This window comes from Lepisosteus platostomus, chromosome 8 (assembly GCF_059453375.1).
Source record: "Lepisosteus platostomus isolate fLepPlt1 chromosome 8, fLepPlt1.hap1, whole genome shotgun sequence".
Lineage (NCBI taxonomy): Eukaryota > Metazoa > Chordata > Actinopteri > Semionotiformes > Lepisosteidae > Lepisosteus > Lepisosteus platostomus.
Window position 1 is genome coordinate 18,820,255 of NC_142618.1, and position 27,994 is coordinate 18,848,248.

General features: G+C 50.2%; 1 protein-coding gene across 3 annotated transcripts; it reads left to right on the plus strand.

Moving 5' to 3' along the window:
• cabp2a (calcium binding protein 2a) lies at nucleotides 1-27,994 on the plus strand. 3 transcript variants are annotated; one of them, XM_088642714.1, is made up of 7 exons: nucleotides 1-836; nucleotides 4,062-4,331; nucleotides 22,901-22,931; nucleotides 23,328-23,462; nucleotides 26,159-26,268; nucleotides 26,994-27,141; nucleotides 27,235-27,994. In XM_088642714.1, exons 1-7 carry the CDS (start codon nucleotides 738-740, stop codon nucleotides 27,258-27,260), a joined length of 819 nt encoding a protein of 272 aa, XP_088498840.1. In that variant the 5' UTR covers nucleotides 1-737; the 3' UTR covers nucleotides 27,261-27,994. The 3 variants fall into 3 exon arrangements, with proteins under 3 accessions (XP_088498840.1, XP_088498842.1, XP_088498841.1); XM_088642715.1 differs by lacking the exons at nucleotides 1-836; nucleotides 4,062-4,331 and adding exons at nucleotides 15,067-15,545; nucleotides 18,737-18,967; XM_088642716.1 differs by lacking the exons at nucleotides 1-836; nucleotides 4,062-4,331 and adding an exon at nucleotides 15,066-15,545.

Sequence of the window (27,994 nt, forward strand, 5' to 3'; positions counted from 1 at the left end):
ATTAAAAAGCAGCACCTGGGAGAGACGGGAGGGTAGAGAGAGAGAGACAGAGGAGAGACTGCAGAGCCAGCCAGCGGGCTGTCAAACTTCACCAGACTGGGGAAGGAGGAGAGGAAGGGTGTGGGGCAACAGGGCTGAACAGTGCAGCACCGGGGCCAGCAGGGAAAGAGAGACACACAGAGGACCGGAGAGAGGAGACGAGACACACAGAGGACAGGAGAGGAGGGGTACTGTAGAGAGGAGAGGAGGCTGTACAGTAGAGAGGAGAGGACATATACTATAGAGAGGAGAGCAGATTGCACAGAGGATAGGAGAGGAGGGTACTGTAGAGAAGAGAGGAGACACACAGAGGACAGGAGAGGAGGGTACTGTAGAGAGGAGAGGAGACACACAGAAGACAGGAGAGGAGGGGTGCTGTAGAGAGGAGAGGAGGGTACTGTAGAGAGGAGAGGAGGCTGTACAGTAGTACAGTAGAGAGGAGAAGAGGGTGTACAGTACAGGGGACAGGAGGTTGTACTGTAGAAAGGAGAGGATATATACTGTAGTGAGGTGAAGAGGAGGAGACGATCACACAGGAGTGTCCGGCCAGCGAGAGGAAGGAAACCAGAGAGAGCAGCGTCACTGAGAGGGAGGGAGGGAGTGGGAGAGGGGGAGGAGGCAGGGAGCTGTCCGCCTTCCACGAGCCTGCTCATCCCGGAGAGAGAGGGGGAGAGGAGGGAGAGGGAGGAGAGAAAGCGATGTTCATGCTCATTCGGGACGGGGCGTCCAGCAGTGGTGCAGCACCTTCTGTAGTGACGATGAACGTGCCCGAAGACCCCAAGAAATCCGCCAAACGGGTAGGAGCAGCGAAACCGGCGTGGTTTGAACACAAGGAGAGTAGCGAGTGTGCAGCGAGTGTGCAGTGTGGGCAGCGAGTGTGCAGCGAGTGTGCAGCGTGTGTGCAGTGTGGGCAGCGAGTGTGCAGCGTGGGTGCAGTGTGGGCAGCGAGTGTGCAGCGTGTGTGCAGTGTGGGCAGAGAGTGTGCAGCGAGTGTGCAGCGAGTGCGCAGCGAGTGTGCAGCGAGTGTGCAGTGTGGGCAGCGAGTGTGCAGCGTTAGTGCAGTGTGGGCAGAGAGTGTGCAGCGTGTGTGCAGTGTGTGCAGCGTGTGTGCAGCGTGTATGCAGTGTGTGCAGTGTGTGCAGCGAGTGTGCAGCGTGTGCAGTGTGGGCAGCGAGTGCGCAGCGAGTGTGCAGCGAGTGCGCAGCGAGTGTGCAGCGAGTGTGCAGTGTGGGCAGCGAGTGTGCAGCGTGTGTGCAGTGTGGGCAGAGAGTGTGCAGCGTGTGTGCAGCGAGTGCGCAGCGAGTGTGCAGTGTGTGCAGTGAGTGTGCAGCGTGTGTGCAGTGTGTGCAGTGTGTGCAGCGAGTGTGCAGCGTGTGTGCAGTGTGGGCAGAGAGTGTGCAGCGAGTGCGCAGTGTGGGCAGAGAGTGTGCAGCAAGCATGCAGCATGTGTGCGTTGAACGGGCAGGGACCCACAGGTTTTTTCGGGAGTGCACAGCACACGGCTCCCCCGGCTGCAAAGAACATGCCCGGGGCCCGTCTCTGACAGCGTCAGCGTCAACTTTGACCTGGTTTTTGGTGTATGAAAGTTTTACACGTTTCCTCACGGTCTAATATTCTGTAATAGTTTGTCCGTCAGCGTGTCTGTGTCAATCAGAGCCAGTCAATACGAGTGTCAGCCAGTGTGTTAGTCAGTGCATCAGCGTCAGTCAGTGTGTCAGAGTCAGTCAATCAGTATGATTCAATCTGTACGTCAGTCAGTGTGTTATTCAGTGGGTCAGTCGGGCTGTCGGTGTGTCAGTGTCAGGCAATACTGACTGAGTGACGTACAGTACTGACAGACACTGATACACTGAGTGACACTGACACACTGACTGAGTGACGTACAGTACTGACAGACACTGACACACTGTGTGACATTGACACACTGCCTGTCTGATACACAGCCTGACACTGACACACTGCCTGTTTTATACACTGCCTGACACTGACACACTGCCTGTCTGATACACTGCCTGACACTGACACACTGCCTGTCTGATACACTGCCTGACACTGAAACACTGCCAGACACTGACACACTGCCTGTCTGATACACTGCCTGACACTGACACACTGCCTGTCTGATACACTGCCTGACACTGACACACTGCCTGTCTGATACACTGCCTGACACTGAAACACTGCCAGACACTGACACACTGCCTGTCTGATACACTGCCTGACACTGACACACTGCCTGTCTGATACACTGCCTGACACTGACACACTGCCTGTTTTATACACTGCCAGACACTGACACACTGCCTGTCTGATACACTGCCTGACACTGACACACTGACTAAGTGACGTACAGTACTGTATATCACTCAGTCAGTGTGGCTGCCAGTCAGTGTGCCAGTGGCAGTGAGAAAGTTTGTCAGGCAGTATATTAGTCTGTGTCAGACAGTGTCTAAGTTACTGTGTCACTTTATCAGTCAAGCAGTGTGTCAGCATATCGTGAGTCAGTCAATGTGTCAGTATGTAAGTCAGTGTGTCAGTGTCTCAGTGAGTGTGTCTGTCAGCGAGTCAGTGTATCACTCTGTCACCTTATCAGACAATGTGTCAGTCAGTGCGTATGTTAGTGTGTCAGTGTATCAGTCAGTCAGTGTGTTAGAGTATCAGTTGGTCAGCTTACCTGTCAGTGTGCCAGTCAGTGCATATGTAAGTGTGTCAATTATCAGTCAGTCAGTGCACCAGTCTGTAAGTTAATGTGTCAGTGTATCAGTCAGTGCACCAGTCTGTAAGTTAATGTGTCAGTGTATCAGTCAGTGCACCAGTCTGTAAGTTAATGTGGCAGTGTATCAGTAAGTTTATCTATCAGTGTGTCAATGTATCAGTCAGTCAGCGTCAGTCAATCAGTGTATCAGTCAGTAAAGTCACAGTTTCAGTGTATCAGTCACTCAGTGTCAGTCAATCAGTTTATAAGTCAGTGTATCGGTCAGTTAGTCAGAGAGTCAGTGTATCAGTCAATCACTGTATCTGTCAGTAAGACAGTGTGTCAGTGAATCAGTCAATCACTGTATCAGTCAGTACGTCAGTGTGTCCATTTACCAGACAATCAGTTTATCAATCGGTAAGTCAGTATGTACTGTATCAGTCAGTAAGTCAGTGTGTCCATGTACCAGACAGTCAGTATATCAGTCACTTGTCAGTGTATCAGTCAATCCGTGCATTGGTCAGTCAGTGGGTCAGTGTATCGGACAGACATTGCATCATTCAGACAAAACATCAGAGTATCAGGTAGACAGTGCTCAGTATATGTCATGCAGTGAGTCAATCAGTGTGTAAGTTAGTGTCAGTGTATCAGTCAGTAAGACAGTGTGCCAGTCCGTGAGTCTGTGTATCAGACAGTGTGTCAGTGTGTCATTCAGTCAGTCTATCACAGAGGGTAAAATGTTGTCTTAAAACTGACACCAACAATCAGTGAATTGCCTGCTCAGTAATGGAACTAAACTACAGCCCAGCCTGCTTGTGTAAAAACACACGTGGCTGTCAGAAGTGGACTCCAAAATATGCATGTTATCATATACAAATATTATAATATAGACACAGGCAGGAACTGGTGCATATTCAGTTGCATGTTGAGTAATTCTATTGACAGTATATCAACTGAATACTCATAGAGTATCATTGCTTACACATTCTCTCTCAGTGCAGTGTTGATGTCCTGTAGTGTCCAGTCAGTGTGTCTGGACTGTATTAACCCCTCTCTCTCAGTGCAGTGTTAATGTCCTGTAGTGTCCAGTCAGTGTGCCTGGACTGTATAAACCCCTCTCTCTCAGTGCAGTGTTAATGTCCTGTAGTGTCCAGTCAGTGTGTCTGGACTGTATTAACCCCTCTCTCTCAGTGCAGTGTTAATGTCCTGTAGTGTCCAGTCAGTGTGTCTGTACTGTATTAACCCCTCTCTCTTAGTGCAGTGTTAATGTCCTGGAGTGTCCAGTCAGTGTGTGTTTAGTGTTTTAATTCCTTTGTCTCTCTCTCAGGTCCAGGCTTCAATCAGGAGGAAGGTGGAGAAGCAGAGGCGACAGGGCAGTGAAGGGGGTTCTGGGGGGGCTGGAGAGGTGGGGGGGAGCGCCCGGCTTCCCCAGGCCAAGTCTCATAGTCTGTCCCTGCCGGACAATGAGAAGGACAGCGAGCGCGAGGACAGCGAGGGTGAGGAGGAGGAGGAGGAGGGCTGTCCCCGGGAGTGCGAGGAGGAGGTCGAGAGAGTGAGGGCAGAACTGCGGCCCATCGTGGACTCCGTGTTCGGACAGGTGAGAGTGTCGCTCGTCTGCAGGGGGGGGGGTCTGCACAGGAACAGGAAGAGCCCAGTGTCCCATGGATGAGTTATCTTCTGACCCCTGAGCAATTTCCTGGCTGCATCCCAGCAGTTACCTCTCTGCGTGGAACTGGCCTCTTCCTGATTCCTGTCCTGTGTCGTGCTGAGGTCTGTGCGGCTGTGCAGACCTGCTGCGGACTGTACTGTGCTCTGCTGCCCCGCGGGCTGTGCTCTGTGCTCTGTGCTCTGCTGCCCTGCCCTTGCCAGTCTGTGCCTTTGTGCGGGTCGCGGTGTGTCAGTCTTGTGAGCATCACGCCAAGTGTACCTGGGCTCAGGGCACTCAGCGAGACACAGCAGGGGCGTGACACCTCTGGGATCTGGACAGTGTAAGCACTGTGTCGCGGAGGAGGAGCGGGTGGCTTTGTGGGTGCTCAGAGACCGCGCGGAGCAAGAGGAGAGCTGCCCCAGTCACATCAGCCAGTGTAACAAAGCTCGTTGTGTCCCGCCACGCTGTGAGGCAGCCCTCTGGGAAACCGAGCGGCGCCAAACCTCCATCAGCGGGAGGCCTGGCCCTTTGGCTTAGAGGAGTTCAGCGCTGTTTCAGGCATTTCCTAGGAGACACAGTTTTGTTCGGACAGAGCAATGACATCTAACATTAAGCCTAGCATCCCTGATGGTTCAAGAGGTCCTTTAAGTGCAGCTGAGTTAACCCCCTAGGTGAAATTAAGTTTTAAAAAAAGGAATGAGGTATGTGTTTAATGAGTGTTTGTGCCACACTACATTATTGTAAAGCATATTATAGTATCCCGTGTTTGCTACAGTCTCTGTGTGGCTATGCTGTGATGCGTGCCTTGAGTGGGTGTGCAAGAGGAATGCAGAGAATCGACAACAGGAAACACAGAGGGTGGATACAACACCAGGCACAACACTAGTGGTATTGATTTCATATCATGTTCACTGGGAAGGCCATAACTGGAAACTACCTAAGAGCCAGTTAAGAACACCAGACAGGTCACAAATGACAGGAAGCAATTCGGCTCATCTTGCTGATTTGGTAATTAGTTGCTAATTGATTCAAGGATTTCATCCAGCTGTTTCTTGAATGAAGCAACCCTTTTAAAACCTCTGTGTTAAATGCAGCTTCCACCTGTGTCCTCTGGTTCACTGTTCATTCTGCAGAAATTCTTTGGGTTGCCTATGCCAGTGCCTTTGAGGATTGTGAACACTTGTTTCCATAGTCTGCACTGCTCCCGACAGAAGAGATTCAGTTCCTCCAACCTGAGAGAGACAGAAATTCCTTTAAGTCGCGGAGTGCACCTGGCTGCATTGGTTTTGCAGCAGTGTTACCTGTCAAGTGCTCAGTGATGACGTGACCCTGATTCCTCAGGCTGAGTGTGAGGGGTGCAGAGAGGGCAGTGTGAGGGTGCAGTGCGGGCAGTGTGGGCAGTGTGAGCAGTGTGGACAGTGTGAGGGTGCAGTGTGGACAGTGTGGACAGTGTGAGGGTGCAGTGTGGACAGTGTGGGCAGTGTGGGCAGTGTGGGCAGTGTGAGGGTGCATTGTGGACAGTGTGGGCAGTGTGGGCAGTGTGGACAGTGTGGGCAGTGTGAGGGTGCAGTGTGGACAGTGTGGGCAGTGTGGACAGTGTGGACAGGGTGAGGCTGCAGTGTGGGCAGTGTGAGGCTGCAGTGTGGACAGTGTGAGGGTGCATTGTGGGCAGTGTGAGGGTGCAGTGTGGGCAGTGTGAGGCTGCAGTGTGGACAGTGTGAGGCTGCAGTGTGGAAAGTGTGAGGCTGCAGTGTGGACAGTGTGATAGTGCAGAGAGGGCAGTGTGAGGGTACAGTGTGGGCAGTGTGAGGCTGCAGTGTGGACAGTGTGGGCAGTGTGAGCAGTGTGAGGCTGCATTGTGGGCAGTGTGAGGCTGCAGCGTGGGCAGTGTGAGGGTGCAGTGTGGACAGTGTGGACAGTGTGGGCAGTGTGAGGCTGCAGCGTGGACAGTGTGAGGGTGCAGTGTGGGCAGTGTGGACAGTGTGGGCAGTGTGGGCAGTGTGAGGGTGCAGTGTGGACAGTGTGGGCAGTGTGAGCAGTGTGGACAGTGTGAGGGTGCAGTGTGGGCAGTGTGGGCAGTGTGAGGCTGCAGCGTGGACAGTGTGAGGGTGCAGTGTGGACAGTGTGGACAGTGTGGGCAGTGTGGGCAGTGTGAGGGTGCAGTGTGGACAGTGTGGGCAGTGTGAGCAGTGTGGACAGTGTGAGGGTGCAGTGTGGACAGTGTGGGCAGTGTGAGCAGTGTGGACAGTGTGAGGGTGCAGTGTGGACAGTGTGGGCAGTGTGAGCAGTGTGGACAGTGTGAGGGTGCAGTGTGGACAGTGTGGGCAGTGTGAGCAGTGTGGACAGGGTGAGGGTGCAGTGTGGACAGTGTGGGCAGTGTTAGCAGTGTGGACAGTGTGAGGGTGCAGTGTGGACAGTGTGGGCAGTGTGAGCAGTGTGGACAGTATGAAGGTGCAGTGTGGACAGTGTGGGCAGTGTGGGCAGTGTGAGGGTGCAGTGTGGACAGTGTGTGCAGTGTGAGCAGTGTGGACAGGGTGAGGGTGCAGTGTGGACAGTGTGGGCAGTGTGAGCAGTGTGGACAGTGTGAGGCTGCAGCGTGGGCAGTGTGAGGCTGCAGTGTGGGCAGTGTGAGCAGTGTGGACAGTGTGAGGGTGCAGTGTGGACAGTGTGGACAGTGTGAGGGTGCAGTGTGGACAGTGTGGGCAGTGTGAGGGTGCAGAGAGGACAGTGTGAGGGTGCAGTGTGGACAGTGTGGGCAGTGTGAGTGTGCAGTGTGGACAGTGTGAGGGTGCAGTGTGGACAGTGTGGGCAGTGTGAGCAGTGTGGACAGTGTGGACAGGGTGAGGGTGCAGTGTGGACAGTGTGGGCAGTGTTAGCAGTGTGGACAGTGTGAGGGTGCAGTGTGGACAGTGTGGGCAGTGTGAGCAGTGTGGACAGTATGAAGGTGCAGTGTGGACAGTGTGGGCAGTGTGGGCAGTGTGAGGGTGCAGTGTGGACAGTGTGTGCAGTGTGAGCAGTGTGGACAGGGTGAGGGTGCAGTGTGGACACTGTGGGCAGTGTGAGCAGTGTGGACAGTGTGAGGCTGCAGCGTGGGCAGTGTGAGGCTGCAGTGTGGGCAGTGTGAGGGTGCAGTGTGGACAGTGTGGGCAGTGTGAGTGTGCAGTGTGAGCAGTGTGGACAGTGTGAGGGTGCAGTGTGGACAGTGTGGACAGTGTGAGGGTGCAGTGTGGGCAGTGTGAGGGTGCAGTGTGGACAGTGTGGGCAGTGTGAGTGTGCAGTGTGAGCAGTGTGGACAGTGTGAGGGTGCAGTGTGGACAGTGTGGACAGTGTGAGGGTGCAGTGTGGGCAGTGTGGGCAGTGTGAGGGTGCAGTGTGGACAGTGTGAGGCTGCAGCGTGGACAGTGTGGGCAGTGTGAGGGTGCAGTGTGGACAGTGTGGGCAGTGTGAGGCTGCAGTGTGGACAGTATGAAGGTGCAGTGTGGACAGTGTGAGGGTGCAGAGAGGACAGTGTGAGGGTGCAGTGTGGACAGTGTGGGCAGTGTGAGTGTGCAGTGTGGACAGTGTGGACAGGGTGAGGGTGCAGTGTGGACAGTGTGGGCAGTGTGAGGGTGCAGTGTGGACAGTGTGAGGGTGCAGTGTGGACAGTGTGGACAGTGTGGGCAGTGTGGACAGTGTGAGGGTGCAGTGTGGACAGTGTGGGCAGTGTGAGGGTGCAGTGTGGACAGTGTGGGCAGTGTGAGCAGCGTGGACAGTGTGAGGGTGCAGTGTGGACAGTGTGAGCAGTGTGAGCAGTGTGAGGGTGCAGTGTGGACAGTGTGGGCAGTGTGAGGGTGCAGTGTGGACAGTATGAAGGTGCAGTGTGGACAGTGTGGACAGTGTGAGGGTGCAGTGTGGACAGTGTGGGCAGTGTGAGGGTGCAGTGTGGACAGTGTGAGGGTGCAGTGTGGGCAGTGTGAGCAGTGTGGACAGTGTGAGGCTGCAGCGTGGGCAGTGTGAGGCTGCAGCGTGGACAGTGTGAGGGTGCAGCGTGGACAGTGTGAGCAGTGTGGGCAGTGTGAGGGTGCAGTGTGGACAGTGTGGGCAGTGTGAGCAGTGTGGACAGTGTGGGCAGTGTGAGCAGCGTGGACAGTGTGAGGGTGCAGTGTGGACAGTGTGGGCAGTGTGAGCAGTGTGGACAGTGTGGGCAGTGTGAGGGTGCAGTGTGGACAGTGTGGGCAGTGTGGACAGGGTGAGGGTGCAGTGTGGACACTGTGGACAGTGTGGACAGTGTGGGCAGTGTGAGGCTGCAGTGTGGGCTTAGGAACTCCAAATATTTCCATTCAATTATCACTGTACACAGGACGTTTTATAATGACTTACAAAAAACACTTTTTGAAATTGAATTTTTCTTTCAATTTATTTTTTTGATGCTCTGTAATCAGTTTAAAGTCTTTGTGCAGTCACCATAACAAATCTCTTTTGTAATTTGCTCTCATTTTGGAGTGACTCTGAAAGTCAAGGGCAAAAATGAAAACATTAAGTACAACAGCTTATTTGCTTATGAAAACCTGTGCACAGTGATTGAAGAGACACTGTAGCTACACCAGACTCCTTTATAGAAGCTTGTGCGTAGTGATTGAAGAGACACTGTAGCTACACCAGATGTGTCTTGTACTGCTACTACCTGTGTACGGGTCTAATTCAGTGTTTTATACTGGTATTACATGTCTACAGGTATAGTCCAGTGTTTCATACTGGTATTACCAGTGTACAGGTATAATCTAGTGTCCTACTGTGGATTTATGTGTGTTGAACTATAATCTAGTGTCTTGTACTGCTACTACCTGTGTACAGGTATAATCCAGTGTTTTATACTAGTATTACCTGTGTACAGGTATAATCTAGTGTCTTGTTCTGGTATAAGGTGTGTACAGGTATAGTCCATTGTTTTATACTGGTATTACCTGTTTACAAGTATAGTCCAATGTTTTATACTGGTATTACCTGTGTACAGATATAATCTAGTGTCCTGCTGTGGCTTTATGTGTGTTGAAGTATAATCTAGTGTTTTGTAGTGCTACTACCTGTGTACAGGTATAATCCAGTGTTTTATACTGGTAGTACCTTGTACAGGTATAATCTAATGTTTTATATTCGTATAACCTGTGTAGAGGTATAATCCAGTATCTTATACTGGTATTACCTGTATACAGGTATAATCCAGTGTTTTGTGCTGGTATTACCTGTGTGTAGGTATAATCTAGTGTATTCTACTGTTATTACCTGTGTGTAGGTATAATCCAGTGTCCTACTGTGGCCTTACGGTGTACAGTTGTAACCTAGAGTCTTACACCAACGTTGTCTAACACTGGAATTGTTGGTACACACTGACTCTATACATCATTACAATGGACACAGTACACTGCCATCCTATTCTTCTCTACAGTAATGAAACTTTTACTGTGGTGCATGACTCCTCTCGTATATAGTTACCGCACAGCGTTAGCGATATTGTGAGAAGACAGCTCTCTACTGCCATTGCTGATCTCTTAATTGCTCCAGATGTGATGCATTTTTAACGAGCCTGAATTATTCATGACGCTGAGGATGTCTTCAAAGAACGAGGCTTACAAATGGTAGGAGGTCTTTGGGCCCTTCACTCTGCTCACTGAATTGCTAGCAGCACCTGGATCCTAACTGCACAGCTGGTGTTCCAGACACCCACAACTCTCTGTGTAAAGAGGTCCCCAGGAGCTCTTCTGCGTTGATGACTGAAAGACTGTGTTTCCTCTTTGGGTGGCATCCAGCCAGCTGTCATCACAGCAGCGGGAGTAGTTTGTCAGATTCTCCCTCTGAACGTAAAGCTAAGTGTTGTCACCTTCACGTTTCAAATGCTGCGTGTCTTGGGGCTGCGTGCCAGTGGGCTTCTTCAGACTAAACAGTAAAACATGAATCAGACTACAGGTGTACAAACTAGACAGAAATGCTTTTAAAACCTAAAGGTCCTGCTCTCAGCTGTACGTGCAATTTTCAGTAGTTTCCAGCCACCCCTGAATAGCAATACTGAGGCGATGGGTTTGCAGTAGATTATACTTCAAAAGTGTGTTTAGAAAAGATACAGCTGTGACGCAGGCGGGTCTCCAGGGTCTTTGGAGATTCCTAGGGTTGTATCTGCCTCTGCTGACCATTTTGGGGAACAGCAAAAATGACCACCAGCAGCGAAGTCGGAGAGTTTAACAGACAGCAGAGAACTGTCTCCCTCTACTGGCCATAAACGTTCACTTCATCCAGTGTGCGGCAGGAGAGAAACGTCCAAGAGAGAAACTCAGCTTGTTTCCGATTCAGAGGAGACCAAAGGAAGAGGGCAGGAAACTCATTAGGTTTCCGATGGATGAATTTGGAAACATCAAAGATATGCATAAAACAAGAGAGTCCAGTGAAGAAATGTAATTAAACATCAGAAAGGCACATGCAGAAAACTTACTTCTGAAAAAATATTAAAACACTAAAAAAACACATTTCACAGCAATGCAGAGGTGACAATACTGTGCAATGATAACCAACAGCGTACTGAGAGAAAAAAAATTAATACAGTCCAGACACACTGACTGGACACTACAGTTCATTAACACTGCACTGAGAGAGAGGGGTTAATACAGTCCAGACACACTGACTGGACACTACAGGACATTAACACTGCACTGAGAGAGAGGGGTTAATACAGTCCAGACACACTGACTGGACACTACAGGACATTAACACTGCACTGAGAGAGAGGGGTTAATACAGTCCAGACACACTGACTGGACAATACAGTACATTAACACTGCACTGAGAGAGAGGGGTTAATACAGTCCAGACACACTGACTGGACACTCCAGTACATTAACACTGCACTGAGAGAGAGGGGTTAATACAGTCCAGACACACTGACTGGACACTCCAGTACATTAACACTGCACTGAGAGAGAGGGGTTAATACAGTCCAGACACACTGACTGGACACTACAGTACATTAACACTGCACTGAGAGAGAGGGGTTAATACAGTCCAGACACACTGACTGGACACTCCAGTACATTAACACTGCACTGAGAGAGAGGGGTTAATACAGTCCAGACACACTGACTGGACACTACAGGACATTAACACTGCACTGAGAGAGAGGGGTTAATACAGTCCAGACACACTGACTGGACACTACAGGACATTAACACTGCACTGAGAGAGAGGGGTTAATACAGTCCAGACACACTGACTGGACACTACAGTACATTAACACTGCACTGAGAGAGAGGGGTTAATACAGTCCAGACACACTGACTGGACAATACAGTACATTAACACTGCACTGAGAGAGAGGGGTTAATACAGTCCAGACACACTGACTGGACACTACAGGACATTAACACTGCACTGAGAGAGAGGGGTTAATACAGTCCAGACACACTGACTGGACACTACAGGACATTAACACTGCACTGAGAGAGAGGGGTTAATACAGTCCAGACACACTGACTGGACACTACAGTACATTAACCCCGCACTGACAGAGGGGGGTTAATACAGTACAGACACACTAAACTGCACTGAGAGAGAGAAGCTTTTGAGAATGCTAAGCAGGAGACACAGAAGATGAGATGATTAAAACACACTGATTGAACATGATTCTGAGTGATTAATTCAGGGACACTGAGACTGAAGGAAAATACCGACCGAGGTGAGAGAGCAGAATGAGACAGGATAATGGGAATGTGGAGAATGAGAGAGAAAAAAATGATTTTGTTGTCATTTCCCTGTTTCTGTATACTAATACATTTCACTGGGCTCTGCAGCAGTGTTCTATTAAAGCTGCATGTAACAGTAATCCCTGGAGATTCTCTGATCAGCACAGTGTCGACACTCAGTGCTACACACACACTGAACCAGGCTCCACTGACTGAACCACACACACTGAACCAGGCCCCACTCTAACTGGACCACACACACTGAACCAGGCTCCACTCTGACTGAACCACACACACTGAACCAGGCTCCACTCTAACTAGACCCGACACTGAACCAGGCTCCACTCTGACTGGACCACACACACTGAACCAGGCCCCACTCTAACTGGACCACACACACGGAACCAGGCTCCACTCTAACTGGACCACACACACTGAACCAAGCTCCACTCTGACTGAACCACACACAATGAACCAGGCTCTACTCTAACTAGACCACACACACTGAACCAGGCTCGACTCTGACTGGACCACATACACTGAACCAAGCTCCACTCTGACTGAACCACACACACTGAACCCGGCTTCACTCTGACTGGACCACATGCACACACTGAACCAGGCTCCACACTGACTGAACCACACACACTGAACCAAGTACCACTTTGACTGAACCACACACACTGAACAAGGCTCCACTCTGATTGGACCACATGCACACAGTGAACCAGGCTCCACACTGACTGAACCACACACTGACCCAAGCTCCACTCTGACTGAACCACACACACTGAACCAGGCTCCACTCTGACTGGACCACACAGACTGAACCAGGCTCCACACTGACTGGACCACACAGACTGAACCAAGCTCCACTCTGATGAACCACATACACACACTGAACCAGGCTCCACACTTACTGAACCACACACACTGAACCAGGCTCCACTCTGACTGAACCACACAGACTGAACCAGGCTCTACACTGACTGACACACACTGAACCAGGCTCCACTCTGACTGAACCACGCACACTGAACCAGGCTTCACTCTGACTGGACCACATGCACAAACTGAACCAGGCTCCACACTGACTGAACCACACACACTGAACCAAGCTCCACTCTGACTGAACCACACAGACTGAACCAGGCTCCACACTGCCTGGACCACACAGACTGAACCAAGCTCTACTCTGACTGCTCCACACACACTGAACCAGGCTCCACTCTGACTGGACCACATGCACACACTGAACCAGGCTCCACACTGACTGAACCACACACTGACCCAAGCTCCACTCTGACTGAACCACACACACTGAACCAGGCTCCACTCTGACTGGACCACACAGACTGAACCAGGCTCCACACTGACTGGACCACACAGACTGAACCAAGCTCTACTCTGACTGCTCCACACACACTGAATCAGGCTCCACTCTGACTGGACCACATGTACACACTGAACCAGGCTCAACACTGACTGAACCACACACTGAACCAAGCTCCACTCTGACTGAACCACACACACTGAACCAGGCTCCACTCTGACTGGACCACACAGACTGAACCAGGCTCCACACTGACTGGACCACACAGACTGAACCAAGCTCTACTCTGACTACTCCACACACACTGAACCAGGCTCCACTCTGACTGGTCCACACACACTGAACCAGGCTCCACACTTCCTGAACCACCCACTGAACCAGGCTCCACACTGACTGAAACAAACACAATGAACCAGGCTCTACCCTAACTGAACCACACACACTGAACCAGGCTCCACACTTACTGAACCACACACACTGAACCAGGCTCCACTCTGACTGAACCACACAGACTGAACCAGGCTCTACACTGACTGAACCACACACACTGAACCAGGCTCCACTCTGACTGAACCACGCACACTGAACCAGCTCCACTCTGACTGCTTCACACACACTGAACCAGGCTCCACACTGACTGAACACACACACTGAACCACACACACTGCTCCACACTGACTGAACACACACACTGAAACACACACACTGCTTCACACTGAGTGAACCACAGACACTGAATAACACACCCTATTGGTGCTATTTGGCTGTGTCTCTGTTCAATGGTATTGGTGCTGTTTGACTGACTGGTTAGTTTAGGTTTAATTTTGCTATTTGTTTGTCATAACAGTAGTACAGTATAATTGTTCTCTACGTTACAGTGAAGTTCTCTCAGCACTCCACATTTCTGCCCTCTTCTTATCTCTATTTCTCTCTCTTCTTTTCTGGCTCCCTGTTTCCCTGACTTATAATCTTCTTTCGGGTCGTGTTTCTCTGAAGATCTTGCAGAAACAGATGTGCAGATGAATTAGTTGCCACTGTGTGAACGAGCCAGGTTTCCTGAATGTCCTTCTATGTTTCTTCATGTTAAAGATATTCTGAAGTTCTTCCTCTGCCTCTTCTCTGCCTCTCTCACATCACATCTCCAAAATTACTTGCTTATATCAGGAAGTACTTTTAAAATTGAGAACGGGAGGCACTAATTTACACAAAGTGTGGTGGGGGTGTGGAACAAGCTGCACAGCCATATTGTTGAAGCTGATAGCCTGGCTTCGAAACAGCTGGATGAGATTTAAAAAATCAATTAATTACTTGAACGGCTCCCTTTCATCTGTAACCTGTCTTGTATTCTTATCCTTCACTCCCTTCCAGCTTTTTTCCCACCCTTCGCTCTCTGCCTCTCTCCCTCCATCCCATTCCCACTTTCCCTGCATCCTCCTCTCTCTCCTCCCCTCCCTGCTTCCTCACTCTTTCTCTCCATCTCCCTGTCTCCATTTAATCCGAAAGGCAAGGGATTAAAAAGGCCTCTGGTTATTCTCCACACTAATTCTCTCTCTCTCCCTCTCAGACTAGTCATTTGCTCAGTTTGATGGAGAGAGAGTGAGAGGGAGCGAGAGGGATGAGATTAAAGTCAGGAGAAAAATTGGGGATAGAGAGAGAGAGAGAGAAAGAGAGAGAGAGAGATGCTGACAACACACTGCATCTGCAAAACAGCACAGCACTATGTTCCTGAAGGAATACCACCCCATGTAGAGTAATCGTTGAAGTGATTATTACATTTACTAAGAGTATTTTTCTGTCCCTGAGTAGGATGGCTTCAGGATAGACTGACTCACGGCTCTCATTCTTCCGTCTTCGGGATTTTCCATTTTTCTGTTCAGAGATAGCTTCCGTTTCGCGACTGATCCTCAACTTCAGACTGGGAACTGGAGTTCTCCAGTTGCCTTGCTGGTGCTGTTCTTGGTGTCATTTCTGCTGCCACCCTCACTAGAACCAGAACTGCGGTTAGCTGGGAAGATGCGCTCCGAGCGTGACGTCTGGGAGTCATTTTAATCCCAGCCGGAGCGAGTGCGCAGGGGAGGTATGGGGAACTGCACAAAGCCCTCCATGAGGAGCAGGATCAAGAAGGTAAGGCCTGGCTCTGGGTGCTGGCTGTGGGTGCCGTTGAACAGCTGGGCCCTGCCTTCCCCCTCAGAATGGGGGTGAGAGGGTGTGTGTGACTGCTCATGGACTGTGTGCTGTAGACCCCTCGTCCAGCAAGAGCCTCTCTCCTCCCATCCCTCCCTCTGTCTCTCTCTCTCTCCATCCCTCGCTCCCTCTGACTCCCACCCTCCATCCCTCTGTCCATCTCTCTTCCTCCATTCCTTCTTCCGTCTCCCATCCTCTGTCCCTTCTTCTGTATCAGTATTGTAATCAGGATCTGTATCAGTGTCAGGGAACAGTATCAATATTGAAATCAGTATCAGTGTCAGTGGAGGTGACAGTATCAGTATTGGTGTCAGTATATCTATCAGTGTCAGAAGAGGTGTCAGTATTAGTATTGTAATCAGTATCAGTGTTTGTGGAGGTGACAGTATTGTAATAAGTATCAGTGTCAGTGGAGGTGACAGTATCAGTACTGAATAAGTATCAGTGGCAGTGGAGGTGACAGTATCAGTATTGGTGTCAGTATCTCTATCAGTGTCAGGAGAGGTGACAGTAGTAGTATTGTAATCAGTATCAGTGTCAGTGGAGGTGACAGTATCGGTACTGAATAAGTGTTGGTGGAGGTGACAGTATCAGTATTGTAATCAGTATGAGTGTCAGTGGAGGTGACAGTATCAGTATCGGTGTCAGTATCTCTATTAGTATCAGTAGAGGTGACTGTATTAGTATTGTAATAAGTATCAGTGTGATTGGAGGAGACATTATTAGTATCGTAATCAGTATCAGTGTCAGTGGAGGTGACAGTATCATTATTGGTGTCAGTATCTCTATTATTGTTGTCAGCATTTATTAGTACTTTTTTTACTCATTTACTCAATATTTTAGGCAGCAACACAATCAATTATTCAGTAAATCCATTAGTCAGTCAAATTTCTGTTGCTGTCACAATATTTTCTGCTCTCTGTGCCACTGAACAGTGCATCCAGATTGTGACTCACTGAGGTCTATCAGAGAGAGCAGACCCCCTATTCCACTGATCCCTGAGAGGAGATGACCAGATAATCTCCCCCAGCCTTCGAAGAGAAGCCTCTTAAATTCATTGGTTGTGTTGTTATTTTACTTGTCAGTCAGAAAATGTTAGTATTTCTTGTAAGGCTTGTAATCACCAAATCTGCTTGGCTCACCGATGCCACTCTTGCACATGTGGTTAGACGGCCACGTGACATGCCTGCCTTTTACTGCAGAGGACGGTAAGGAGTTTGTAAAAGAGGAGAGAATGCAACATGGCTCATTCAGCACTGAGCCTGCTGTGAAAGGTGATGTCATCCCCTTGGCAGGAGGCCTGGCCCTTTGACATAAGGGATATCTGTGCTGCAGCATAATCTGAGCAGCATAGCCGTACCTGTCATGCCAGCTTCTCTCTGACAAGCCACAAGCATCAGAGCCATGTGCAGTTTCTGAAGCAATATAGGAAAGCTTGCACCTATTGCAGATGACATACTATAGATATAGATATCATGATGGGCTCTTGCACAGACAGCACTACAAAATCACATTGGGCTCATTTCATATGACCAAGGTCATCTAAACTCACTAAAACTCATGCAACAAACTGCCCAGCCATGTTGTTGAAACCGATACCCTGGCTTCTTTCGAGACATGGCTGGATGAGACCCTCAGCTCAATTAACTGCTAACGACCAAACAGACCAGATGGATGGAATTACCTCCTTGCGTTTCTCACCTTTTCTACGTGCTCATGTTCTGAATACGTACTGTACACTGAATGCAGGCACTCAGACGCAGTGAGCACTGTAGCTCTGGGAAAGCAGTACAGCATATCTTACAGTATGTAGTCAGGGTCTTATTGGTTTCTAGTTAAATTGACAGTGTCTGATTGGCTAATTTCCATGTTAGATTTATTTGGTTGACCAGTCTTGTGAGGGGGGCTGTGCTTGGTTTGCTAGTTTGGACGCCTGATGTAGTTGATTGGCTGGCCTTGTGAGGGGGGCTGTGCTTGGTTTGCTAGTTTGGACGCCTGATGTAGCTGATTGGCTGGCCTTGTGAGGGGGGCTGTGCTTGGTTTGCTAGTTTGGTCGCCTGATGTAGCTGATTGGCTGGTCTTGTGAGGGGGGCTGTGCTTGGTTTGCTAGTTTGGACGCCTGATGTAGCTGATTGGCTGGCCTTGTGAGGGGGGCTGTGCTTGGTTTGCTAGTTTGGACGCCTGATGTAGCTGATTGGCTGGTCTTGTGAGGGGGGCTGTGCTTGGTTTGCCAGTTTGGACGCCTGATGTAGCTGATTGGCTGGTCTTGTGAGGGGGGCTGTGCTTGGTTTGCCAGTTTGGACGCCTGATGTAGCTGATTGGCTGGTCTTGTGAGGGGGGCTGTGCTTGGTTTGCCAGTTTGGACGCCTGATGTAGCTGATTGGCTGGTCTTGTGAGGGGGGCTGTGCTTGGTTTGCCAGTTTGGACGCCTGATGTAGCTGATTGGCTGGTCTTGTGAGGGGGGCTGTGCTTGGTTTGCCAGTTTGGACGCCTGATGTAGCTGATTGGCTGGTCTTGTGAGGGGGGCTGTGCTTGGTTTGCCAGTTTGGACGCCTGATGTAGCTGATTGGCTGGTCTTGTGAGGGGGGCTGTGCTTGGTTTGCCAGTTTGGACGCCTGATGTAGCTGATTGGCTGGCCTTGTGAGGGGGGCTGTGCTTGGTTTGCTAGTTTGGACGCCTGATGTAGCTGATTGGCTGGTCTTGTGAGGGGGGCTGTGCTTGGTTTGCTAGTTTGGACGCCTGATGTAGCTGATTGGCTGGTCTTGTGAGGGGGGCTGTGCTTGGTTTGCTAGTTTGGACGCCTGATGTAGCTGATTGGCTGGCCTTGTGAGGGAGGCTGTGTTAGATTGACTGCTCTGGGATGGAAAGGACCTGAGAAGAGTGTGTCTGCAGGTGTGTGTGTAGTTTTGAGTGCTGTGCAAAAGTCAGACAGGTCGGGGCAGGATTGGTTGTGTTGGTTAGGGGTTATGGGATCAGAGCGGCGTTTGTGCTGCGAGAAGAGGCCTGCATGTGACACTATTGGCCGTATGAAGGTGGAGTGTGTGTGTTGTGTTTCGGGGAGTGGGGGTGGCGGGGGGACATGTCTCTGGTCCTGTGCTGCCGGGTAATTGGCTGGTTCCCTGCTGGCAAAGGGGGCGGTCACTCTGGAGGCGGGCGGAGCCCTGGCCGCTGCTGTGCTGGGCGGAGTGGCGGTAGGCCGGGAGAGGGCCGAGCCGGCCGAGGGGGCAGCTCCGGAGGATTCTGGCAGCGAGCGGGAGTTCACGGAGCCGCTGTGCGCGCTGGTCCAGAACTGCACCATGCTGCACAACATCGTGGGGCCCGCCTGCATCTTCCTGAGACAGGGCTTTGCGCAGTCCCAGCTCGTACGTACAACCAAAGCACAGCACGGTGGAACGTGCACCATCGGACCATCATGGCACGTGCAGTCATCGCGTCATGGCACGTCAAGTTATTGCATCATCGCCTCATAGTATGTGAAGTTATTGCATCATTGCATCATATAGTGAGAAGTAATTGCATCATCACATCATTACATGTGATGTTATTGCATCATCACATCATAGCACTACAGTCATCGCATCATCGCCTTGTAGCAGGCAGGCTGACATGATAAGTTAGCCAAAGCCCTGCAAAACTCACCTCCTGCTTTTCATTCTGAAATCTCATGTTGTCAACAAAGTAGCTCAATTGTGAATGATTCTTGGAGTAACTGTCTCTTTAAAAAGTAACGCTGTTGTTTGAAGTGTGTCCTCTGCTTAAGGGACCTGTAAAGACATGGATAAATACTCATTTATAGGCACTCTCCATTCCCCAGGTCGGGGTCTGTCAGGTGCTGCTCCATGTTGAAATGGATGATTTGAGTTGCACCTGGGGCAGGACCTGAACTCTAGAACCAGGGGCACAGGTGGCCATCAGCTCTTAGCGTGCTCTCAATGGAAGATGAAGATGGAGAAACTTGTCTCACTCTCTCTATTTCTGCAAGATAGACTAGCACCGATGTGTCCACACCTGCTTTTCACCCATCCACTGATACAGGAAGAATATATTTCGCTACCTTCCTAACATCTGTGTCCTTATGATCAAGGGAATGGGATATGTCAACACTCCAGGAACAACACAATGGACGTGCTTTTCTCTAAAAGCCCCGGCTGCCACAGTCTATCTCCTGCGTCATGACTAACCCTGAGATGTGCAGTCAGGCAACCCAAGCTCTCGCTGAGCCACGCTGGCCAAACCATGTGTTCTCACATACAAGAGCACAGGACACCCCCAGAAACCAGAGGGGAGTCATTTGGCCAATCCAGACCATTTTTGTAGTCGGTAGCCAACTGATCTCGGGCTCTCATCCAGCTGTTTCTTGAAGTCCGGGTATCGGCTTCAAAAACATGCCTGGATGGCTTGTTCCACACTCCCACTACCCTTTGTGTAGAGAAGCACCCCCCCCCCCACTTCTCAGTTTTAAATACTATTCTCTGTAGTTTCCACTGGTGTCCTCATGTGGTTCAAGCTTCACTCTTTCGGAAGGTGAACAAGGCCACAGGGTTGCCATGACAGGCAACAGGCACTGTGATGTGTCACCTGTCTTCGTCCAGTTTAAACTGGTTGGCGGATGTTAATTGCCATCATGGATGGGCTGAGTGTGGAGGGTGGGAATGTATTAAGTGAAATAATTATCTGTGGTGTATTAGTTCAGAGGGGTAGCTGCGTCAGCATGCGTAGGCTGCAAAGGACCAAGTAATAGGTTTATTCTACGCTGAAAAGAGAAGAAAAAAAACATAATGTTTCAGCTGTGGAGCCTGCTTCAGGTGTGAGCTGAAGAAGGCTCCACAGCCGAAACTTTGTGTTTTCTATCTTCTGTTTTCAGCATGGAAAAAATCTATTACTTGTTCCGAATTATCTGTGTGTTGCCAATATTGCAGGGTTTTCAATTAAAACAATGGCCAAAAACTTGCATTCCTTTCCTTCGTCAAAACAGCAGAGACACATGACGTAAACTAGTCCTTATAACTTTCTCCTTTTAACTTCTGACTCCCTTCTGACGGTTAATTCCACAATTTTCTGCATGCAATATTCTGACAGTCTTCCGTGTTCACAACAGGTCTAATCCATCACTGATTCTTCTAATTGGCTTCAGCGGGTGAGAAAACAAACACCCAACTGTCTCCAGCAGTTAACAGTAGTAATTTTAGAAGAAACACTGCAGACACATCTGCACGTCACAAAGGGGCACACCTACCGGGTGTCTGAGGTAAAACGTGACGGAGCAGTCATGGCTATGCAATCTGCTGTCGGCTTTTTTCCCTGGTGCCTACTCTGTGCTCAACTCGTGCTGTCTTACAGCTTGTTCCCCCAGGACCAGCCTGCCCACAATGGGAGACACAACCTCCTCTTCCTCTGCTCCAAAACTGAGGGGGCAGAGTCTCAGGGCTTCTAAGCCTCAGTTTAAAACCCGGCCGGTGGAGGCACGTTTTTTATTGTAACGGGCGTTACTGAGTTTCCGAGATTAAGAATAAGTGTGTTTTCGGGACCCCAGCCTGTCCTGCTCCAGCCCCTGGGCCGCTCGGTCTGTCCCACCTGAAGAAGCGTCTCTCTGCACCGGCGAGCCCTGCTCTCTCCCGCTGTTCCCGTGTTGTAAAAAGCCACCCCTGCTGCCGCTGGTGCCAGGCAGACAGATGGACGCCCAGACGTACAAACAGCGTCTTTTCTCTGCCCTCGCTTTGGCACAGATGGCGCAGGGTTCCCTTCTTTGGGCTTTCCGGCCAGGATTTAAAAGCGCTTAGTGTGCAGAGTGCTGTCCGGGCCAGGGGAAATCTGTCGTGTTATTTTTCATAATCTCCTCATCTGGAAAAGCAGGGCCTGTTGTTACACTAATCGTGACTCTGTTCCTCCTGCCGGGAGATTAGCGTCCCCGCCAGGCCCAGCCTGCTGATGTGCGTGAGAGGATGCGAGCCGGTCACCAGGACCTCCTCTGAAACAAACATGGAGGAAAGAACAGGTGAAACAGAGAACAAGAGGCACTTCTTTACACAAAGGGTGGTAGGAGTGTGGAACAAGCTACTCAGCCAAGGTGTTCAAAACTGATACTCTGATATTTTTCAAGAAAAAGCTGGATGAGATCTTCCAGTAAGGACTGTATAAGCATGTTTTTACTCAAAGGGTGGCGGTAGTGTGGAACGAGCTGCCCGGCCATGTTGTCGGAGCCTCAGCTCCATTAACTACTAAGGACCAAATGGCTTGGGTGAGCTAGATGGCCTGGTCTCATTTGTGCCCCATCCTGCACTCTCATGTTCAGTGTCTCACGGGTGTCCAGTCTGAGCAGGGCTTCTGTCACTCCTGAGTCTTTACATTCTTCTGCCGAGCCTGGTCCAGTGTGCAGACACTGTTCTGAGAGGTGTCGTGTGTGTCACCATGTGCCCCTCTACACAACACGTGTACACAGAATGTCTAAGGTCTGTTCTTCGTGTGTGTGTTTGGCAGTCTGTCCTATTCAAGCCTGAATCTTCCTGAATCCTGCTGTCGCCTGACAGGCCTGAGGAATAATCCCGGTCCTCCTGATGACCCATGACCTTTCGCTGTGTCATAGTCCGTGATGAGGATGAAAACACAAACGTGTGTGCTGCTATGCTCAGCAGGTTGCCTGTGCTCTGCTGTCTCTCCCCCCTCCCCCAGTGTGTCTGTGGGAAAGCTGTGTTCTCTCACTGTTTCTACTGCTTGTGTTCACTGCATGGAGAAACAGGACCCCGGAGCCGGGAAGCATGCTGGGACACCGAATGGGAGCAAGAGGAACGCAGGGACAACAGACCGCCCCGGGCTGAAACGGCGCCCCCTGCTGTTGCCCATGGAGCCCCTGCTCCCTGCTCCTATGCTGAACTCCTGCAGGAGAGACAGCAGAGCAATATGAGCCCATCGATGCATTACCCTGCCAGTTACTGTATTTACATGTCATTGCCTGACAGCTGTGTGCAAGTCCATAAGACACACGTCTGGACCAGCAGGGGGAGTGTGTGTTGGACCCAGTGCTGTCTCTGCCTGTTTACAAAACACACACACGACAGTGTGAGCGCGTGTGTCTGAGTGGGGGTACAGAGCACAGTACAGCGCAGCAGTTCTTGGGGAGACCATGTGCGTGTGTCAGTGCTTATCAGTAGTGAGGTACGGGGAAGGGCAGTATGACCTGGAGCAGTGTGCTCACAGCTCGCTCTGTGACATGAGTCAGTCTGCTGGAGCTGCACACTGATTCTCTCCTTGTGTCTCCTGTGTGTCTCTGCAACTCACTGGAACAAAAACTACCACAGGATAGGGACCTTCGACCTGAGGAAATAGAAGGTATGACAATCATTTTAACAGCGACCATTTCGAGAATTTAACTGCCCGTCTCTCTCAGTGCAGTGTTAATGTACTGGAGTGTCCAGTCAGTGTGTCTGGACTGTATTAACCCCTCTCTCTCAGTGCAGTGTTAATGTACTGGAGTGTCCAGTCAGTGTGTCTGTACTGTATTAACCCCTCTCTCTCAGTGCAGTGTTAATGTCCTGTAGTGTCCAGTCACTGTGTCTGTACTGTATTAACCCCTCTCTCAGTGCAGTGTTAATGTCCTGTAGTGTCCAGTCAGTGTGTCTGGACTGTATTAACCCCTCTCTCTCAGTGCAGTGTTAATGTCCTGTAGTGTCCAGTCAGTGTGTCTGGAATGTATTAACCCCTCTCTCTCACCTCTCCTGTGCTCAGAGCTGAAGGAGGCGTTTAAGGAGTTTGACAAGAACAAGGATGGCTACATCAGCTGTAAGGACCTGGGGGAGTGCATGAGGACGATGGGATACATGCCCACCGAGATGGAGCTGATTGAACTCAGCCAGCAGATCTGTGAGTCACGCACCCTGAAACACAGACTAGAGCAAACACACGATGTCAAAGGCGCCAGGCAAATTCATCCCCAGAACAATAACACCGAGGCCCAGCAGAACACGAACCGAACAGTTTCGTTCAGCTCACCAGCTGTGTGTGGAGGAGAGCAGAGTGATGAAACCTGGACCAGGATACTGGGGTGACACCCCTACTCTCTTTGAGAGAGACTTTTTAATGAGATTTTTAATGACCACAAGGAGTCAGGACCACAGTTTTATGTCTTATCTAAAGGACGGCACCTTCTTACAAAATAGTGTCCCCATCACTATAATGGGGCATTAGGACCCACACAGACCGCAGGGTGAGCACCCCCTACTGGCCCCACTAACACCTCTTCCAGCAGCAGCCTTAGCTTTCCCAGGAGTCTCCCCTCCAGGTACTGACCAGGCTCCCTCCTGCTGAGCTCCAGGGGGCTGCCAGCTGGGATCTGCAGGGTGATATTTGCCAGAAGTACAGGCCCAGATTTTAGAAGAGAGAAAGTGAATCAGGAGCTCCAGGCACAGCTGGAGAAAGACATTAGAATCACCCAGCAGGAAGAATAATACATAACCTTTTAATCACCACAACAATAATAATGGAAGAGGAAAGAGACATGGTTTCCGTACACTGTGGGGAAACAATATACAGAAGCAGAGTGCTTGAGTACTCCAGAGGACAGGTGATCAGGTGTTCTAACACCCCAGTAGGATGTCATGTGTTATACAGTGTGTATTAATTCTGTGGCCAGTGCTGCTCACCCAAGCCAGGAGCGACATTACTGTCTTCACAGAGCTCAGATGAGAGCTCCAGGTCTGGGCACTGACAGATACGCACAGGGCAGGGGAACTACATCTCTACGGTCTAGAATAAAGGAGATTTAGAGGAGATTTGATCCCTGAATCTGAAACCCTCAGGGCAATAGCTGCTGTTATCCCAGGGGACTCTTCCACACTCAGAAGTGAAACAGGGACACAGGGTCGCAATCAGTGCACTGTCACCCACAACGATATACGCTGACAGATTATATGACTTTGTGGTGCTATTGGGGGGGAGCTGAATCCTATCAAATTTATTGTCTCCTCCACGTTTAGGACACGAGGCAGTGTCCAGGAGTCAGGAAAGGAGTCAGGGCGGAGCAGTGGCTCTGTGGCTAAGGATCTACGTCTGTGGCTTTAAGGTTGCTGGTTCGAATCCCATGGCTGGCAGAGGAATCCTACTCTGTTGGGCCCCTGAGCAAGGCCCTTAACCCCAACTGCTCCAGGGGTGCTGTATAAATGGCTGACCCTGTGCTCTGACCCCAAGTCTTCTCTCCCTGTCTGTGTGTCTCATGGAGAGCAAGCTGGGGGATGTGAAAAGATGAATTCCTAATACAAGAAATTGTATATGGCCAATAAAGTGATCCGATCTTATCTTGTATGGCCAAAGATCCAAACAGTCCCAATGGCGGTACTCATCGGAAACTCATGCCAATTCTCCCAGAGCCATGGTCTCAGAAGATCGGTATTTAACAGTGACTGGCCCGTTCTGAGTGAGGTTTGACAGGACCCAGCACAGAACAGGCCTCCTGTCAAGACTGGGGACAAGGGGGAAGAGTCACAGAGAGGATGAAAGACAGGAGCCTGTTTGTACAAACTGTGAAGCCAGAAGCCGTCCAGCTAATCCGAGCCCTGGAAGAGCACTGGACTCTGAGCCCTATAGGCAGAGTACTTGTCTTGATTATCTGTGGAAAAACAGACTTCATCATGGATGGACCTATAGGCTAGAAGACATCTGTCCTAGTGGTGCATGGGCTTGAATAGGGAAATAGACTCCCATTTGGTTAATACCTTCTCTGTAGGGTGTGGTTCAGTCCTGATCATAATCTTTGTGTAAGAGGACACAGGTCCACCCCTCGCCTTGATGCTGCTGATGTCTTTTCCTTGTCTTCAGAAGACAGGAGACTGTCACTCGCAGAATGATTCTAGCCTTGAAACGCTGTGTGACTTACAGGCAATAAAGATTTTTTTTTATTTTAGATTACATTTATTAATAGTTTAAGTTTACCGGCTATTTCCTACTCTGTTTTCAGTGCGGAGATCGAGATACCGTGAGCTCTGTCTTCCCTGCCTGTAGGAGTGAAATTCTCTTTAAACTTTATAATGCGCTTGAACAGCAAGCTGATGTCAGGACCCAATACTGACACCAGCTTGCTAATGCTGCACTTTCATCATTTAAAGATCCCACTGTTTGTAACAATAAATACTGTTTAGGTACAATATCAACTACTGTGTAATTCTGTAAGGCGCTTTGAGTCTGACTGCGGAGGCATACTATAGCAAACAAGGACAGATGGACTGCTTGATATCAATAGAACCTGGATGAGCTGAAATAGAGTCTGAGCACATTACCATGCAGTCTAACAGGCTGGCATGCTGATACACTGCGACAAAGTCTAACAGAATGACATATAAACCCCGAGGAAGTAATACTGCTGATATGTTGCAGTTCAGGCTTTCTGTGGTGACACTCCAGGCAGTCTTACACTATACCCTACCCTCAATAAGGGGTTCACCACTACAGCTTCACCAGAATTGACTTCCCTCACACAAGAACAAACCCATGAAAACAACAGCTTGTCGTCAAAGATTGTTTTGATCTGATTCAATTTCCCTGTGCTGTGTCTTCCTCTCCCATAGGTGGCGGCAAAGTGGATTTTGAGGATTTTGTGGAGCTGATGGGTCCAAAGATGCTGGCAGAGACAGCAGACATGATCGGGGTGAAAGAGCTGAGAGATGCCTTCCGAGAGGTCAGTACAGGTGTGCTGTTATAACCCCTCTCTCTCAGGGCAGTGTTAATGTCCTGTAGTGTCCAGTCAGTGTGTCTGGACTGTATTAACCCCTCTCTCTCAGTGCAGTGTTAATGTACTGTAGTGTCCAGCCAGTGTGTCTGTACTGTATTAACCCCTCTCTCTCAGTGCAGTGTTAATGTCCTGTAGTGTCCAGTCAGTGTGTCTGGACTGTATTAACCCCTCTCTCTCAGTGCAGTGTTAATGTCCTGTAGTGTCCAGTCAGTGTGTCTGGACTGTATTAACCCCTCTCTCTCAGTGCAGTGTTAATGTCCTGGAGTGTCCAGTCAGTGTGTCTGGACTGTATTAACCCCTCTCTCTCAGTGCAGTGTTAATGTCCTGGGGTGTCCAGTCAGTGTGTCTGGAATGTATTAACCCCTCTCTCTCAGTGCAGTGTTAATGTCCTGTAGTGTCCAGTCAGTGTGTCTGGACTGTATTAACCCCTCTCTCTCAGTGCAGTGTTAATGTACTGGAGTGTCCAGTCAGTGTGTCTGGACTGTATTAACCCCTCTCTCTCAGTGCAGTGTTAATGTCCTGGAGTGTCCAGTCAGTGTGTCTGGACTGTATTAACCCCTCTCTCTCAGTGCAGTGTTAATGTCCTGTAGTGTCCAGTCAGTGTGTCTGGACTGTATTAACCCCTCTCTCTCAGTGCAGTGTTAATGTCCTGGCTGTCTCCTCTCTGTCAGTTTGACTCGAACGGTGATGGTCAGATCAGCACGGCGGAGCTGCGTGAAGCCATGAAGAAGCTCCTCGGGCAGCAGCTGAACCCCCCAGAGATCGACGAGATCCTGAGAGACGTGGACCTAAACGGCGACGGGCTGGTCGACTTCGAGGGTGAGATGGCGGGGGTGTGGGAGGCGGTGGGACACAAGAAGTGTTCGTGGTCCTGACCCGGAGAGGAAGAGTCACCCTGCTCTCTCCCCCCAGAGTTCGTCCGGATGATGTCACGCTGAGCAGAGCCCGCGGGAGGGACGGGAGCAGGAGGGGGACAGGAGACACACTCGGACAGGAGCGGATCACAGGGAAGAGGAGAAGACGGAGACAGGAGAAGGAGAGAGAGAAAGAGGGGCTCCCCCTGTGATCTCACCACCTGAATACATTTTTCTTCTTCTTGTGTATTTGAATTTTTTGTATTTTGCAGTTTGATAATGGATAAATCATGTCAAGGCCAGACCAACTACCGAAATCAAATAGGGTGAGCAACTGTACCCCCGTTTTACCAGGAGGGGTACACCAATAACAATACCAGGCACCCTAAAACTGACCACACTTGTGATAGTACAAGGTAGCAGTCCCTCTCTTCCGACACGAAGGGTACGTGTGATGTACTGTATGTGGTGGTGTTGATGTTTGCTGTAACACATGCCCGTTGTCTACCAGTCCTTTGCCGTGAACAGAAACGTGGCGTTTTTACTGCGCTACTCCCGGCAGATCTGTAACGTTGCTGTTGTCCTGTATCCCGGGAATCCACCACTGGCAATTAGCTTCCCGCCCCGTTATCGACCTGCTGGCTAATTAGGATGTGAATTGACTGTGACGCTGTGAAACGTGGCCTCGTGCCGATTGCTCTGTTGTGTGTGGTTTCTCTGTTGAACACCCGTGTCTTTCAGTCCGGCCCTTGTGTCACTCTGTTCCTGACTCTGTACAACAATGTCAGCTCCAGCAATAAACTGCCTGTATGATAGGA